Here is a 17,667-nt window from a genome sequence, read left to right as displayed (position 1 = left end):
ATCCCAAGCATTTAACGCCGTTTCCCCGATTTCCTTGAAGCAACTTCCTTATTACTCCACAATTCTTCATTTCTTTAAAAATTGCTATTAAAAGTCGATACCTTCCGCGAAATAACAGTCTGCTTGTTTTGAAAACTTGCGGCGACCGATCGAATCGATTAATCGATGTATCACGCGTGCCCGCGTCAATTTGAAGTGCGAGGAGTCTGAACGTGGCCGAAGGTCGAATGTCGGGAGCGATGGGGAGCGACGTAACCTCAAAATGCAAGAAATTGGGAACGAGGAGTGGTCGATCGATCTTGATAAATAGTATCCTTTGGAAGAAAGTCAGGTTTTCGAACGATGACCGACGTTAAAACAATCGAAGGCAAAGGCAGGAGGATTTGGCGTGGAAATAAAACGTCGCCGCTGTCCGAAGAGGTTACACGTCGCAGAACGTAGTCGACATGTTTACAAATGAGGTCGATTTGTCATTTAAAATTTAATCTTGAACAGCGAAAACGAAAGGAAATACGCTTCCTCGTTCCACTAGAAGATACGCACGCAAGTCGCATCGGGTAGTGATGGGAAAATAGTTAATGTTTCTTGGAATGCTTCTGTGAGATATCGTTAGGTGCACGTCGATGACAGAGATATTACAAATCGGTAACGTCGAGGCTGGTGGATCGCAGAAGATGGCCACTACGTGGCATCAACAGGTTTTCGCGCTCGACGCGAAGTACAACACACTGCGGGCGAATAAGCTCTCCAGTCTGGGTAAGAGTTTGACGCTTTACTTTCATTACTTTAATCGGTTGAATAATCTTGATTACCCTCGAGTTCTCTCGCCGCAGGCATGCTGTACATTCGCCGAAGGAATCAGCTGCTTCGGGAGAAGTTTTCTACGGATCCGGAGATCGGCGCGCGATACTTGAAACTGCGATCGGAGCTGTTGCGGCAGCGTTACGGGGATAGGCTGGAGCAGAACAGCGTGGGGAGTCACACGATAAGCGAGGAATCGTCGGAGAACAGGGCGAGGCATCAGCGAGTGCAACGAAGATCGACAGCGGAGAACTTTGCGTTCGCCGGGGTTCATCATGTTTTCGATCAGCACAAAGCAGCTGTAACGATGCTCAAGTTTGCCAACAACGACAGGTCCAAGTTGTGTTGCGCGTCGCTGGACGGTACCCTGTCCATATGCGAGGTCGTCAGCACACCTCCGAAGGTGATCGTTCTCCTGGAGGGTCATCGTAATGGCGTGACCGCGCTCGATTGGAGTATCAGCAACGATCTGATTGTTTCCTCCTCCTTGGACGCGACGATAAGGCTGTGGAGAGTATGCGCGGATGCAGAGCCGGCTTGTCTGCGAGTGGTGGACGATCAGCAGCGGGCGGAGGTCCTGTGCTGCAATTTCATCCCCGCGAATAATAATTTGATAGTAGCCGGCAATTCTCAAGGATTGATCCAGATCTTGAATGTATCTACCGGTATATATATGCGCGGCGGTTCCTGCAAAATCGGTGGAAAGGTCGGTCTTTGTCTCAAGAAAAAAAGGCGATATTCAAAAAAAGCAAGCTCGACCAAATTGTTATGTAACTTTTCTAGATTCTTTCCCTGGCGTGCGAGGGCAGCGGTGGTTCGATAATCTGGGCGGGCAACGACAGAGGCGTTATAGTGGCTTTCCGACTGGAACCCGGCATAGGACGGTTGACGAAGCTGCAGAGGGTGCAGGAGACCGGCGGAATGATAACCAGTCTCTCCTGGCGTTCCTGGCTGTCGAAGGATTCTCCTTGGGCTGCGCTGTTAGTGAGCAGCGCGTGCAACGCCGTGCTATTATACCGCGTCGCAGACAATCACGGTTCTTTGTACTTCTGGAGAAAGTATCCTGTCAAGCATAGGTATTATTTTTATCGTGTAAAACACGCTCCTTGTTTTCTTGTTTTAATATTTTCGCTTATGATACAATACTCTATGTTTGCGTGTACTTTTTTTTTTTTATAGGCTTTACCCCTTGAGGTCTACTTTCTGTCCGCAAATGGGCGCGTGCTTAATAGCTACGGGATCGGAAGATGGTGCCGTTCATTTATTGGATTCAGCGAGAGAGGGAAAGGCCGCTAGGATCAATCGACTGCAAGGCCATGCGACACCCGCATTAGCTCTGTCCTTTAATTACGACGAATCTTTACTCGCATCCGCAGATCACGACGGGTTGATTATCCTGTGGCGTAATCATCAACGTAATTTATAAAATATTCTGCGGAATCTTCATCAAACTAAAAGAAATGGCTCGCATTCATGGTTCTTCGGGCTTTAAGGCAAATTATAAAAATATTACGACATATGTCTGTGTAAATAACGCGATGTATAAATGTGTAGATTCATCTGGGAGATTAAGAGATCAAAGTTTTAGTATTGTTATATACATTGTACAATAAAATGTATTATATACATTTTGTACAATAAAACGCCTATATTATAAAAATAAAGGTATTGTATAATAGAGAATTAGGATATTTATATATATAAAGATGGTCTGGAATCTGAATGGAATAAACTGTCTCTTCTGTATAACAATATATTAATTGTTCTCTATTTTAGCTTATGTCATAGTGAGCACAAAGCAGTATCAGTAATAATAAGTGTGGTAATAGCGAGAGACGTGACAGCACTCGCGGTGCTACGACAGCAGCGATTCGTTTGTATATCCTCTCAGTATCGCGTGCACTCGTGAAACGACAGCGGCACAAATTCCCACACGGTTTTCATACGACGCTAAACTATATTTGCATTTCGATATTGTTTCATAGATTCGTTCTAGTTACAACAGTCTCTTCGTGTCCAGGACGAGTAATTATACAACGAGATACATTATTGCAAACAAATATTTGTAAAAATTTTTCTAAAACAGCATTTTAGCGATCGTACCCCATCGTTCATCGCGCTTCCGCGAGTATTTCAGATCTATAGAAATATCGTTTATACGATGTGCCATACTGAACTCATGTTAATAATTACTTTGTTTGTATTGCACACTTTCATATGGTATCGTGAAGTAAATGTACCGTAGACAAAGTTATCGGTTAGCATAAAAGTAAATATCTGAATATCTATGTTACGTTATCGTAGAAAAGGTAAACGTTTCTGTAACATGATAGCTCTTTTGTATATTTCGAGTAAAACAAACAGGTGCGACGAATTCTCGCTTTAGTACAAGATACGCGAATTTCCAACTCAAACATATTCGATGATGCAAGAGCTCTCGTCTCGTTTCTTAAATCCAATATAAAACATATCGATATACGCGCTATATTCTTCTGATCACAGACCTAACAAAAGTAAAAGTCTATCAATACATCGTGTATATATTGTGTAGAAAATTAGTCGTGCAAGTATTTTCCTTCGCCACGAATCCTTAGTGGGATGGCAGTCCCGTATACTTTGCTATACAATACTTCGATAATGTAGAGAGCAGATTTGTTAATAATGTTTAATTAATATCAAGAAATCATGACAATGAGTGTTGGCAAGGAAAAACAAAGGGGATGACGTGTGAAAGATGATTATATAAGAGTTTCTTATAGAGGAGTCACAAAAATAATCGTTCTACATAGGCACTACTGCTCGTTTAACAATTACACTATAAACAATAATTATTTACACGCGCAACGAATTGTTCATCGTAATTCGATGTAGCTCCTACAAATCGATTGTCTAAAATTAATACTTATATGTTTACTTTTTACACAGTCCTTCCGTTGTCACTTATTTCTTCTATCATGACGTAAACCGTCATGCGGATAGAAAGCTTTATTAATAATATAAAGCCGCGACTATCTATATATTGACACGTTTTTTTTCCGTATTCGCTACAGAACAGTCATAACAACTCCGCTAACAAGATCCGTTAGACAACCGATCGACTTGTACAGCCTCGAGTAATATCCGCTACATCTTTCCTATATACATTTGTTCGAGATTCGTGTGTCGTAGTAATAATCTCATCGGTGATAATCAAATCGGATCGCGTGCGTTAACAAAGAGAATTCACCGCGCATTTTTCACGACGAGATTGTTTCGGACGGACTCTTGGACTAAACTGTCTTCATTCTAAAATTTCATTACAGACTTTAGTCTCACTTTAATCACGAGTTAAAACACTGCACTTTTCGGTGGGCTCCAGCGTCTCCTGACTATCACACTGAGAGATTCTTGTAGAAGATGGACCGACCTGGACATCTTCGTGAGGCACCTTTGGCAATGCGTTATCGTCATTCATTGAACTCGATACAATACATTGGTCCGGCGTGACGACTTTCTCTACGAGTTCTGACTCGTGATTCTCTTTAATGTCTAATTGCTCGTCGTCCGCGTGCGATTGTCTCGCAGAAACGAACGGAGCGGACGGTGTACCATTCGTCGATACCAAGTTTAATTTCAAACGATCCCTAGTGTGTCTTAACTCGCCTAATTGTTGCTGCTGACACTGGTCATATTCATGCGCGAAATCAACGTTGTTTTGGTGCGGCTCTGGTCGGCAGCTATCCGTTTCGTCCCGATCGTCGGACAAGCAATGCGTAGCCGCGTTCGCACCGGGAAAAAATTGGCTGACGTACTTACTTTCACCAGTTTGGAATTGAAATGGTCGATTTGAACTAGTTACAAAAAATTCTTCGTTTCCTGTAACGAAAACAAACGCCGTCAGACGTTATATAGGCATCGAAAAAATATGCGGTACATCGTATAAGTCTTGGTGAATTCACACGTACCAGCATGATTGGCATCGTCATAATCTAAAGGATATAGATCTAATCGTGGTTCATTCATCATTTCTTCCCAATCTGCAACACAAAGAATATCAAATAAACCGTCATTTTTATTCGTTTATTTCAGATATTTGTCTTTCTGATATTCAATTTGGGAAATATTTTAAACAGATACAAAATATTTATCGAACGTATGTAAGTATACCAGTGTATGATGTTCGTTCCGAGTTGGTAATGGTATCCGTTTGACTGTCCGCTGGTAATGTTTCCTTCGGGTACTCGTATACGCACTGGTAGCGTTGCTTCTTGAACCACACGCTCTTCTTCTGATCCTGAACAAATCGCGCATTGTCAGTCCGACAATTTCCCGTAGGAAAGCATATGCTCGAGTTACACCTATATTTAGCATTTGTCTAGCGTGTACATTTATAAAAAAGTACGTGCGCTAAGTACCTCAAATTTAAATTTCTGCAAGGGAAAGAGTCACGGGAGAGGAATGTTAAAATTACATGCATTGCTCTGTACTTAAGTAATCGACACACCTACCAACTCATCCTAGCGGCAATTGAAAGAGGAGAAGACATCATTAATACCGATACAGGGACGCGAATAGTTTTGCATACGATATATTTATCTGTTACGGCGTTTGTCACCTTACCCCTGATTTTAACGTTTTGTCTGGAGACCTCAGTGCCGATCGATGCGGTGCTAAAGCGGCATTCCAGGCCGAAGGAGTGAATTCCTCCTCCTCCTCTTCGTCCTCGACGGCCAATTCCTCTTCCAATTCGGCACTCGTCGTCGTATTCGTCTTGTCGTTATTCATAGTACTTCTGATTCGTATTTGCTCGACATGTGGCTCGTTATACCTCTGCAGGGCGTAAAGTTTTGATTAAGTTTTGAAAAAAAAAAAAAAAAAATAGAGAAACAATAAGAAGTACTTAATGCCACAATAGTTTTGAAGCGACATACCTTCCATACAAATTCACCGGAACTAGAACTGTTATCCTCATCTTCTTCTTCTTCTTCTCCATCTTCATCTTCCTCCTCTTCCTCCTCTTCCTCCTCCTCTTCGTCTTCGTCTTGACTACAGCATTCGCGTTCGGTGACAAAACTCGTCGACATCAAATCATCTTGCAACGGTAGAGGTAAAGGTAAAGGTAACGGGAAGGACGAAGGTAATTGCTGCCATTTAGATTCTTCCTCAGGACTCGGTAACGGCGCGCCACCGCTCGTTTTCACGATACGCGACTTATCCTCCAACGGGTGTACCACTGAACAAGTGTAATCTAAATTCTCCTCCTCGGACAGATCGCCATTCGTTGTGTCTCGATCTTCGTCCTGTAATCGTCCCTCCAACAATATCATTTCATTCGTACGAGTGTCTACTAATAGCACATCTTCGGACGGCACCGATTCTCTCGAAGCGACGGATGTCTCTCTAGAGTTCGACATTAAAGACTCGGAGGTGACGGTGCTCTCTCGCTCTTCCAGAATAGGACTAAGCGGCGTCCCGTACACGTTGTACCTAAACGCGATAGAAAAAAAATTTTATAATATTCTAATATAATGAAAAGTTTTTTTAATTTTTAGTTAATCTATTTTCAAAGAACCGTACCTGATCGAAATGTCTACACCTCCGCTAACTTGATCGGACAAATCTTCGCCATCCTCATCGTCCCACTGTTTGCCGTACGCGTCGTCGGAGATGGAAGGATTCTCGTCATCGTGTGCTTCCAAGGATTCCACGATCTGCATTTGAGCCTGAGGCAACTTTTCCCTGAGTTCGTTACGAATCGCCGTTACGAATTCCTCCTCCATACCGAACGACATGTACGAGTTGTCGCTGCGTAAGCTCACCGTCGAACTATCCTCGTCCTCGTTCTCGTAATCTCCCTGCGAGCACTGTTCGTCTCGCTGAGTGTTAAAGGTGTCAAATTTTAAGGCGTACGTCTCCGCTTCGGAGTCGCGCGATTGGACATCACTTTTGGCTCCCTGCATTTTTTCAGATATTACATTTTTCTTCTCCATCTCGATGTCCTCTGCCACATCTTCATACCTTACTTTCACCCGATTCGGACTCTCTGTGTCGCTCATTTCAGTCGAATCGGAATTGGTAACGTCAACTTTAACAGAAGCATGGTTTAAGTCAGAAGTACTCTGTTTCGAAGGCGATATGGCCTTCTCGACGTCAGGCGTAGAATTCGTACCTTCCGTCATACTTTCAGGTCCAGCGGGCGTGGCGTAATATTCCGCGTCGAGAATAGTGTCTAGCTCGAATAGAATTTGGAATGGTTCTTCTTCGGAATATGACGATCTGGAAACCGCGGTGCTGTTGACCGAAGACAGAGGGTTGCCGGGCGTCGAGCAAACTGCTTCCTCCTCCTCGCAAGACTCCTTGTCGCGAAAACCAGAATCGGAGCTCTGTTCGTCGTCCGGCGTGGACAATTGCTTCCTTTCTTCCTCGTCGTCATTTGGCAATGGCTTTTGTTCTATTTCCGCGTTCTCTACCATAGAAAAGCTATCGTCGGCGGTGTAAATCGAATAGGCATTACAAAACTGTGGTGCATCTGGCGTAGACACGGTCACAGTCAGTTCTGGTGCGCTAGCATTAATTCGCTCAGTCGATGCGTCGATGTATTCATTGAATTCCGCCTCGTCTGAGAAGCCTGGTACTTTGTGCTCTAAAGCGGAATCTAACGCGTGATTCCAAAGTAAAACGTCTACCGTATTGGTCTCGGCATTATTCGAAATAAAACGATTAGGAATACCGTCGCTGTCCTCTTTATTGAGGGGTATATCGTGAACCTCCTTCTTTTCTACTTCTTCAACGGAGGACACTTGGTCAGGTACATAGCGAAGAAGGGGGAGGTCCGGGTCCCCCTTCGACAAGAGTCTTAATACGTGCTTTTCGCCACCGCGTTGCGTACTATCTGCGCTTGCATTAGATTGCGCGCCGTCGTTACTTTCCGGAGTCTTTCCCGCGCTGTCCAAGGAGAGACGCAAGATCGGCGTCTGGCCCTGATCTATGGTCAGAGTCAAGAGTTTCGGTCGTTCTAGATTTTCCAAAGACCGGACTTTACCGGCAGGATTGCTCGGCAAAGGATCTCGCAGCTTCTTCAACGCTTCGTCGAATTCATCCGTGGGCACGGTATGCCTAAGGTCGCTGTCGCTACCGGTCACGGATAATTTCTTCTTGACGTTCTTCTCCGACGTTTGCGCTCCTAATGACCACTCCGCGTCGGAATCGGGATCGATATGTACAAGCACCATAAGGTCCGTCACGGACTTGGACTTCTGTTTAACTTTTTCGGTATAAACACCCCGCTCGATTCGACACTTCCAGCTTTCCTCCTCGGTCTCCGAGCCAGATTCTTGAAACATCGTGGCAGTCTTCATCCTGGGAATATTCCTCACTTGTTCGTCAGGTCCGAGACGGAACGAGGACTGTAGCGAGTCTGTCGTTTGCGCGTCATCCACGATATGAGTCCAGTAGTCGGAATCGATGCTACCACGTAGATCTTGTAAGCTAGCACTGCGTACGTGCTGTTTGTAGGTGTTCGCGCGCAGACTCTCCCACCGTTGCTCGAAATCCATATGCGCCGAATGTTCATTCAGGAGAATCTGTTTCACGTCGTCCAAGGTAGGTCTGTCTTTCACGTTGACGTTCAAACACAAGCGAATCGTTTGGAATATATTTGACGGACAATTGGCGTGATGATTTTGCAGCAGTCGCGTGCCGTTTGGCAAAAATTGATTCTTTAAAGATAAGATCATCTGAATGACCTGTTCGTCGTTCATATCGTTGTAAGGCCTTTCTCCCCAGCTGGCGATCTCCCAGAGGAGAACCGCGTAACTCCACATGTTGGCCTGTAACGTGATCTCTTGCGTTTCGATGGTGGTGTCCGTACAGTTCAAACTTTCCGGCGCGGACCATCTGATGGGCAAGGCTCGGTCTCCCACAATATAATAGTCTTCGGGATACTTCTCGACACCGGTACCGTAATCACCTAACTTGGCCGATAAGTCTGGAGCGATCAGACAGTTTCTCGCGGAGAGATCCGTATGCGCGAAACCGTGGTTATGCATGTGTTTCAAACCAGACGCGACCTCCATCGCAATTCGTATCGGAACGTTTTCCTTGACGAGCGCTTCCCTCGACTTGGTATCGCGGTTCGATAGCAAGAAACCTTTCAAGTCCCCGGCCGGACACGATTCGAATAGCAGAAGGTAGGGATCGGTCTCGAGGCAGATACCAAGTAGAGCCAAGACATTTTGGTGGCGTAGCTTCAAGTACGGCGTGGCCTCGCCGAGAAACCAAGCCTTCTCCCTAGTGGTAGCTTCTTCGGTGAGAATTCTTACCACTACGCCGCCTGATTTCGACATGCCCTTTGACTGTTCCAAATCCGCCCGACCTTCGACGACTTTTCCAAACCATCCGTGACCTATTTCTCTGAGATATTTGAGTTTCTCTCGCGGGACATAAAGCTCGTTGGAGTTAAACCACTCGCTGCATGGCTCCTGTAGAATGGACCGATCCGTATCCTGATCCTCGATGCGCGGCGCTGACAAAGGTATCGCTTTGTGTTTCGGAGTACTTCTACTTCCAGACACGATAGACTCCACTGGCAAGGGTTCAAATTGCACCCTCTCGGAAGCGGCTAACGTCCTGGAGGCATCCAATTCCAGTCTTTCGACAGACGGATCAAACGCACTTTCCTGTCCTGTACTGCTCCCATCTTTGAATTCCTACAACGATAACGATAGTGTCGGTTTGTGCGGTTTTGTACAATCACAGCACGTTGCGATACAGACGTAAAGATTAGTTGCTAGCATACTACGCATGCTACTTATGAACGTGTCTAAAGAGAGATAGAAAAACCTAGGACGTGCCTAATGCTTATAATTATAAAATGTATAATCAAACTGTCTCTTTAAAATTTGAAGAGACACATCGTCTACGTTAAATTATAAAAATGTAGCCCTACAATAATATATGATTATATGTAATATGTACTAATTGTACTAGATTCTATCTATAAGAATGCATTTGTCGAACGCAATCTACATAAGAAATATAGATTTATGTAATAAATCAATTAAGTCCACAGATGTCAATCGCAATTTACATAGATAGAATCTGTACTTTTAGCTAAGCATTAATTTCGTTCACATTCTCGTTCTGATAATTATGGCGACATATAACGGACCCGCAACATCAATGTTACCTGATTGCATTTCTCTGCTTTGTCCTATAATTAAAAAAAAAATGCAGAGACTGGGGTTAGAGTTCTAAAACAGTGGCATCACTTTTTCTATGTCTACTTTGGGTAGGTAAACATCACTCCAAATTACCTGAAATCCTTTGGGTCTCCTGTGCCTCTGGCAACAAAGGCATCCGGCTAAAGTTAACGCCGTGGCGGTGACGCTCGACAGAGCGATCGCGTAACGCATCCAGTAATGTTCCCATTGCCAGGAAGCACGTGCGTGTGGCGAATCTGCGACGACAAAACAAAGTTATTAGATAGAGCTCCAATAATATTTACAATCGTTGCCACATATACGTCGCCAATGTCGCTTGTCAATGTCACCCGTGGTTCATTTCCCTTGTTTTTCAAGAAAGAGAGGCAAGGGAAGCGAGATTTCTACCTTCCTATCTATAGGACGGTGCACGTATACACACATATGTGATTGAATTCAAGAAACAGGACAATATCAACATTGGCAACGGCGCGTGCACGAAGGCGCTTGCGACGTTCCCGGACGTACCAGCGGCGAGCGGCGAGGGCACGGGATAGGCCGCGAGCATCGGTAGACCCACCCAGAAGAGCCAGCACATCCGACGTAGATTCCGCATCGCGTACCGGGTACAGTTCCACATCGTTCGCCGTTTCCAATCCGGCGGGCAGGCGAGCGGGCTGGCCTAGGTCATTCTACGCGTATGCGGCGGCGGCGGCGGCGACGGCGACACGACGACAGTCGTCACAGACGTTACGCGGGTCGACGGCGACGCGCTCATAGTCCCCGACTCCTCCTCGAAAGGTGGCGATTGTGGCGAAGCGCGCGGCAGGGACACGGCCTGTCCGGGCCGTGCATGACAACTGCTACCCCAGGCTCCAGACTCCAGACGGCGGCGTCGCCGACGAGCTCCAATCCAACGACCAACGACACTGGTAGAGGCGATCACTCGCGCATGATGCGACGACGAGAGACGTGCCCACCTTCTCCACGCACTCTCTAGGCACCCCTGCGCATCGTTCCCATGCGGAAAAGCGGCCCGCCTAGGGGGAGAAAGCGCCGACAGATATCTCTGTCCTCACCGCGCCGACCGCGTGCATGCATTCATCGTGCGACAACACACCGAGAGGGCTTCTTTCTGGCTTCCTGCGATTTGTATACGTCAAAAATTCGCCCGACGTCGCTTGTCGTTATGTTATTCCATGGACTTGGGAAACAATTGGGCGTGAAGCATCTATTCGGGAGAGGGAGGGAACGTGGACGATTTAGCATGAAAAGGAAAAACGGGCCCCCGATTAGCGATACGCCATGTTGTTGACACAGTTTCTGACGTAACGAGCAAACGAGCGAAGAAAAAATTGGTCATTGGTGGCCGACAATATATGGCGCTCGGTGTTTCTATCGCGTATTATACGAAATAATTGATGGATCAGTATGCGAACTACTTCACAATTTAGTTCATATATATATGCACACATATATGCAGACAAAATTCACGTTTTTAGTCAAATAGCGTTAAATTAACGTTCTTAATCGATACCGTTTGAAAATTCGCGCTTGGAATTAATTTCAACTCGTGTCGATTGCGGCGTCGGGATCGAAGACGAGTGCTGCATTCCTTCTACGTATGATATAGTTGGGGACGTTTTCCCCCGCCATCTTGAAAAGTCCTTTCTTGTTGGTGTTCGTTGCGTGTGGTCGGCGCCGTCGGTGTGGTGTGGTCGTCTTTTCCTGTTGGAGCTTGGACTGCTTGGAGCATGCTGGAGCACGTGGTATATACTTTGGCCTTTATTATCGGACTTCTTTTAACAATCCACTGCATCAGAATATGTATTTTACAATCGTAATGTACTCCGAATTGTCAAACGCCTTCGCAGCACAGTATTATTTGCAAATGATCGCCTTTTACGGTCGATGCATACGGCATAACCTATTATCTATGCAAGAATACGTAAGTATCACTCACTTGCTGCAGCAACAACTCGAAAAATTAAGTTTTTCAGAAAATGAGTTTAAATATTTTGAATCGTAAAAATTTTGGAATATTATTTTTTAATGCAATTTTGGTGTAACGTTAAGTTGATTATAGAGGAATAAAAAGCGTCGTTAGCTCTTCATTCAAAAATCCAAAGATCTGTTCTTCTTTTTGCAAATAACTGAAAAATGACAATCTATGAGTTATATCGTTATTGCAGCAAATGAGCGATATGTAATCGTAATAAAAAAATGTTGTAGACGTGCTTGTCGCAGGAAATTCAAGATATTGTATATAATTCGAGACAACAGTGCTTTTCTTAAGAAACTCTGCATCAACAAGCAGTTTTCTACGGTTTACCGAATATGCTATTTGCCATTAATATCGTATTAACGTTGTAACAATGTGATTTGTAGGGTAGCTGCAGCCAGAGTTGCGCTACGATCACAGAAACTTTTTTCTCCACTGAGAAGACACCTAAAGAGATCAATTAATTTGTACATTTCACTAAATATGTTCTAAATTAAAAAATTGTTACAACGTATTCTGTGAAATGAATTCTTTATTTTAATTTGCGTTTGATTGAGAAGGAATTTTGTTTAATTACATGAACGTCAAAAATGATGATGGGTAATCATCGAGATCTATGAACAACATGATTTATAGTATTTACTAACTGATCTTTATTTAAATCAGCCTGAAATTTCAGCAGAAAATAGCGATCTTAACTAATACAGTTTCTTTTTTATTACTTAGGTTGCCTGCAAATCTCGAATGAAACCGTATCTTGAAATTAAACGAAGGTATTTATATTTCTTTATATTATCTTATATTTTGAACTTTGTCTTAAATGATGTTTCTATAATCACCAAGATCTATGAATGCTATGATATGCAATTTGCTACTTCTGATTTCATAAAGTTTAGCAGAATATGTGTGATTAACATTACTCAATGACTAATACACAGACTGTATATTTTTAAGGTTTGCAAAATCCCTGGAATCCGTAATGGCAACGATTGCAGGTAATTTTTATTTACCACAAATTTAATTTTTTAAGTTATTTATCTGATAATGTCTGAAAATGATGATAATTATCTACTAAAATCTATGAGTACTATGATTTGTATAGTATTTGTTAATTGATCATTTATATTCATTGGAAATTTATATAGAAATGTAGCAATCTTAACTCGAAAATGATTATTTTATTATTAGATTGTTTGCAAATCCTTCGTCTTACTCAAAGCAGCATTTTAAAATTATGATGTAGATGTTCTTTTATATTATTTTACTTATTATTCAAAAGTTGAATAAAATGATATTAAAATAATCGTCAAGATCTCTCCGAGTGCCATAATTACGTATATTAATATTGAGAATAAAATTATTTCACGAGAATTACTGTTCTTTTATTTCAGAAGAAAATATTTTCTGTTTCAGAATATCCTTGATCTTCTGGTGTCCTTGTTAAACAGGTTTTTATATTACAATATATTTATAAAATTATATATTAGTTGCAAAATGGAATTGTAAATATTTATCAATAAAATACTAAAAATAAATAAAATAATATACAGTTATGTGCAAAATAATAGCACCTTCAGAAAAAAATGAACATTCTAAATTTTAACAAAATTCTATTTTTTCATTGTTATCTTTTTGTAATAATGAGATGTTATGTTTTATGTTTCTATTAATTGATGTATATTTAATAAATAAAATAAAGTAATTTTCAGTTAATTACTTTTAAATTTAGAATTTTCTCTATTTTTTCAGCCGGTGCTATTATTTTGCACATAACTGTATAATCAATATCTAAGTTTCCAAGGAAAAAACTTAATAAAAGAATCACTAACTTCTAAAGTCCCAATTTAATACTTTAAGGAGGGAATGCAATTGCGAAATCAAGGATCAGATCTTTATATTCCTTTTACTTATTACCAGATCAATATATTCGAATCACTCCTTTACATAGAGCTTATATACAATTTGATATATATCTTTTATTTCTCATTATAAGATTTTGCAGGCGTCAATATAAAATCGGAAATAATATAACAGTATAATTAGGAAATTTTCATTCAAGACTCGCGCGGTCGTAAATGCATTATCCACTCTGTCCGCGCGAGGATCTCATGTTCAACCTCTTCTTTAGACACGCAGAAATCATTTTATAAGAAATTATATTAAATTTAATGTAGATATATATTTAGTTTAATAAAATTACTCGATTAGAGTTACACGAATTTTTTTGTTCCGTTACTCTTAATTCGTGAAATTAAACGCCGTTTGAGCTGTTTGAGAAAACGCATCGGTGCGGAAAAGGCGCGCTAATACGTATTTGCGAGTAATGAAAGGACGAAACGCTTTCTCCGAACTGATTATCCTGCGGCGAGAGAGGACCAAGAGGACTCTCTCGCGCTCGCTCGCAACGTGCGAGCTGTTTTCATTTCGCGTCGGCCCTTTCGCTCTCCTGTTGAAGGGAGAAATCGTAACGGTTTAGAATTGCGGTTCGCCTCGTTTGCGAAGCTGTACGTTGCTAACTGCACCGCTAACGAGAGTCGGGCGGGAATTGCAATAGCCGCACGCGTCGCACTACTATGACGTCTTCTCGCCGCTCGACTGAATAAAGCCTGAGCACTCGACTATGTACGGCTTATTAATTTAACTTGTCGCGTTGCGAAGTGCCTCGGCGAGGTCGCAACTGCTGAGGAAACTGCACCGATCGATCGCTCGTAAACGTCTATTAGCATGTAAACGCGATTCGTGAGCGGTGAGCGGTAACTGCTGACTACGCTCGGGAATGTTTAAATCTCTCTATATATCGATATGGCATTATTTCATTTATCGTCGGGTGCGAGTATTGATACTCGATATTGTGCCCAAGGCTAATAATCAGAGGCATCCCTTTGCGAGCAATAGCAAATTAATAACAGTGTAACGTAACAGCGTGAATAATTAATAACGTTTGTAAATAAAAGGATAACGTGATAATTCAAAAATTCTTTCGCTGAACTGAGAAAGAGAAACGTGACGAAAATGCAGGGAAATAAAAGCTTTCCAATCGAAGTAAGGCGCGATGGAATCCCTTCGGCAAGTGCAACAGGGATTTAAATACGCGGTGCACAGAACAAATGGGCCTCTTCGGGATTTTCATCCGGCCTTTGCCTGATGGAAATATGTGAAAGAGGAAAGGAAAGCTCGAGGCGATATCCTTTGCGGCTTCTTCAGCTTCTTCTTTAGGATCCCGAGATTCGATAAGATATATAGGAATAAAACAAGAAGTGGGATATAACGTTACGCGATACACGATAGAATTATATTGGACGCACCGGAGAATAATGGCCGATTTTAAGTTGCAAGCTCGGTGAAATATAGATTTAAAGCAGCTGCTATATATTACAAGATGGTTAGTAAAATAATTAAATATGATATCTATCGTAAAATTGTTGTGAGAAACGGTCTGGATATGTTCAGACACTTTTGCGATAAATGTTACTTTATTATCATAAATGCTGTTCTTTATATACATTTTTGAATCGATCCATCTATTTTTATGTTTTACTAGAACAGTACAAAGCTGAGAGATCCAGATAAAATTTTGCCTGGGTCTGGGAGATCAGAGATAATTATTCTTTTCTTTTTGCAGTAAATGGAACTGATTAAATTGAAGGGAAAATTTTTTGCTCCTAAGATTACTTAACAACCAGTAGATATCTATAATTAAAAGATCAAGAATTTTAAATTTTTATCAGCAAATATTAAAAACAAAAAGATAACTAGTATAATTATAATATAATCAGAATTTCAATGTAGAAGCAAATGCTAAAATACTTCAATTAAATGTTTAAATGCTTGAATATTAAAATTAATATTACACTGTTAATTAATATTACTAATACACTATTAACTCTTCGATATACATAACTGTCAAAATATGCGTTGCTCACGAAGTGAACGAAACGAGAGAATCAATCGGCAAAGCGACAACAATTAAATGTACAATTTCGAAAAGAGCACACCTCTGAAAATTAAAATTTTCCAGGAATGAGAGAAAATTGATTTAATTTTAAACTATTGTACCCAGTGATACAAAACTTTACAATTTACATTTTAGGGTCAAATCACAACAGAATATGAAAGAAAAATATTTTAAAGGTAGGTATTATCATACCATTAGAGTACATATTAGTGAAAAAACGTATAAGTCAAGAAATGTGCCCTTTTCGAAATTGCACATAATGCACATTCAATTAATTTCGATATCGAGTATCGACTTTACATGCCTTTTTAAGAAAGGGATACTGTGTCTCGCAGAAAAAGGGTCATAAAGTCTCCCAGGGAATTATGAGAGGTGATATATACCATTATGGAATTCTACGGAGAATGGAAAACGCTATTCTGCGCGTACTCCCTGTTCCGAAATTACAACGATTTCCGGCAACTGAGCAACTCAGCATTCGCGACGGTGGACCAGAATTCCGTGGAAATTATGACAATTAGCGCAATTAAAATTGGTTCATGACTAATTTGGATTTGCGTACCTACTGTGTAGCGGCCACGTAAACACACGCGATACAAGGCATCATTTACAAACAATGTGTAAATTAATATATCTTTTATCAGAGTATTGTGCGTTTGTGTGTACGCGCCCGCGCTTTTGTAAGAGAACAAACTGATGTGATTCGCCAGGGCATTATGAAAGTATTTACAAATAGAGTGAGATCGTATCTGAAACAACCGAAGCTTCGTATTTGAAACAAATGGATGGTATATTATACCAACTCAGTTAATAAAGAGAATTATTGAAGTAAGACAAGGTTTGTATTAGTTTGTAACTTTCTTCATTATTTCCGTTAAATTCAGCCCTGAATCTATGTACAAAAAGATATATATCTCTGCGTACATAAAATATATTCTTTTTCAATAATCTTCCTTCTTGCATATAATTCTGATTTTATTTATAAAGAATTGAGAAATATATATGAGAAGGAGGGGATTATTGATCTCCCCCGGGGTTAATGCAAAGGTTAATAATGTCCGAATGCAATATTGCCTATGAACTGAAGACTCCACAAAAATGATCATCTCCGGAGGGAAAGAGAAAAAGAATCGAACAAGGGCGAAGAAACCGGTGGGAGTGAAGAGGGGAGAGGGGTGTCGTTCTTCTTGTTGGCGAAAAAAGGAGGGGTCGACTCATGAATAATGCGGGGGGGTGAAAGCCGGCTGAAACAATTGCCGGGCGTCGCCCTATTCCAGAAATTACATCGTCAGATTTTCCGCGAAATTAAAACATTATACCGGGTGGCCAAGCTATCGCGCGCTCCCCGCGTCAGTCGCAGATTTCTCAGCGAATTTCTACTTCACGGGGCCGATATCACAGTCTCCGATTAACGTGATCCTCCGATTAAACTCACTCTGCATCTCTTTCTAACTGTCCCCCTAGAAAGAGACGAAAAAACAGTTAGAAAGAGATGCAGAGTGAGTTTAATCGGAGGATCACGTTAATCGGAGACTGTGATATCGGCCCACGGTCTCGCAATTTTTAACGTTAAATGCCTCCGTGAGCGCGGAGTGAAAACGGCTTTAAGACGTTCGTGTAACGGCAGATAAGGAACAACTTCTCTCTCTTTGTCTACTCGCGAGCTTTGGAGCTTAATTCATCGAATCTCTTTTATTTTTAATTAAACCAGTTCAAACGTGGTACATACT

The 17,667-nt window shown here is 41.8% G+C and overlaps 2 protein-coding genes and 1 long non-coding RNA gene across 9 annotated transcripts; 2 read left to right on the top strand and 1 right to left on the bottom strand.

The window, feature by feature from the left end:
• Positions 1–211: 211 nt before the first annotated feature.
• LOC139769446 (WD repeat-containing protein 13) lies at positions 212–2,555 on the top strand. The gene is made up of 4 exons (XM_071700525.1): positions 212–756; positions 834–1,507; positions 1,585–1,877; positions 1,981–2,555. Exons 1-4 carry the CDS (start codon positions 624–626, stop codon positions 2,225–2,227), a joined length of 1,347 nt encoding a protein of 448 aa, XP_071556626.1. The 5' UTR covers positions 212–623; the 3' UTR covers positions 2,228–2,555.
• LOC139769444 (uncharacterized) lies at positions 2,541–11,291 on the bottom strand. Of its 6 annotated transcripts, none has more exons than XM_071700516.1 (10): positions 10,509–11,288; positions 10,095–10,237; positions 9,968–9,991; positions 6,950–9,488; positions 6,358–6,865; positions 5,712–6,267; positions 5,401–5,610; positions 4,948–5,074; positions 4,746–4,817; positions 2,541–4,656 (listed from the first exon to the last, which is right to left on the bottom strand). In XM_071700516.1, the coding sequence occupies exons 1-10, from the start codon at positions 10,618–10,620 to the stop codon at positions 4,118–4,120; spliced, it is 4,830 nt and encodes a 1,609-aa protein (XP_071556617.1). In that variant the 5' UTR covers positions 10,621–11,288; the 3' UTR covers positions 2,541–4,117. The 6 variants fall into 6 exon arrangements, 4 of the variants coding, with proteins under 4 accessions (XP_071556617.1, XP_071556614.1, XP_071556616.1 ...); XR_011717568.1 differs by adding an exon at positions 5,285–5,297 and having other exon boundaries at positions 4,587–4,656; positions 6,358–9,488; positions 10,509–11,291; XM_071700513.1 differs by having other exon boundaries at positions 6,358–9,488.
• Positions 11,292–11,491: 200 nt separating this feature from the next.
• LOC139769448 (uncharacterized) lies at positions 11,492–17,333 on the top strand. 2 transcript variants are annotated; one of them, XR_011717571.1, is made up of 5 exons: positions 11,492–11,749; positions 12,709–12,755; positions 12,937–12,977; positions 13,396–13,430; positions 16,273–17,333. It is a non-coding gene; the product is annotated as an uncharacterized lncRNA (long non-coding RNA). The 2 variants fall into 2 exon arrangements; XR_011717570.1 differs by lacking the exon at positions 16,273–17,333 and having other exon boundaries at positions 11,629–11,749; positions 13,396–13,525.
• The last annotated feature ends 334 nt before the right edge of the window (positions 17,334–17,667 follow it).

The sequence above is a fragment of the Temnothorax nylanderi genome, unplaced genomic scaffold, assembly GCF_030848795.1.
Source record: "Temnothorax nylanderi isolate EJ_2023f unplaced genomic scaffold, tnyl_v1.0 TNYL_tig0022_pilon, whole genome shotgun sequence".
In the NCBI taxonomy this organism is placed as follows: Eukaryota; Metazoa; Arthropoda; class Insecta; order Hymenoptera; family Formicidae; genus Temnothorax; species Temnothorax nylanderi.
The sequence above is the reverse complement of the archived record's forward strand: the minus strand, read 5'-3'. Positions and strand labels throughout refer to the sequence as shown.

What these genes read in the sequence shown, in the direction of transcription:
- LOC139769446 (XM_071700525.1), top strand. Translation starts at nt 624, where the DNA reads ATGACAGAGATATTACAAATCGGTAACGTCGAGGCTGGTGGATCGCAG. An exon ending in CCTGCAAAATCGGTGGAAAG is followed by an intron (nt 1,508 to 1,584) that starts GTCGGTCTTTGT and finishes TAACTTTTCTAG; the next exon opens with ATTCTTTCCCTGGCGTGCGA. An exon ending in AAGTATCCTGTCAAGCATAG is followed by an intron (nt 1,878 to 1,980) that starts GTATTATTTTTA and finishes TTTTTTTTATAG; the next exon opens with GCTTTACCCCTTGAGGTCTA.
- LOC139769444 (XM_071700513.1), bottom strand. Translation starts at nt 10,620, where the DNA reads ATGTGGAACTGTACCCGGTACGCGATGCGGAATCTACGTCGGATGTGC. An exon ending in AAGCAGAGAAATGCAATCAG is followed by an intron (nt 9,489 to 9,967) that starts GTAACATTGATG and finishes TTATCGTTGTAG; the next exon opens with GAATTCAAAGATGGGAGCAG. An exon ending in GGTGTAGACATTTCGATCAG is followed by an intron (nt 6,268 to 6,357) that starts GTACGGTTCTTT and finishes TATCGCGTTTAG; the next exon opens with GTACAACGTGTACGGGACGC.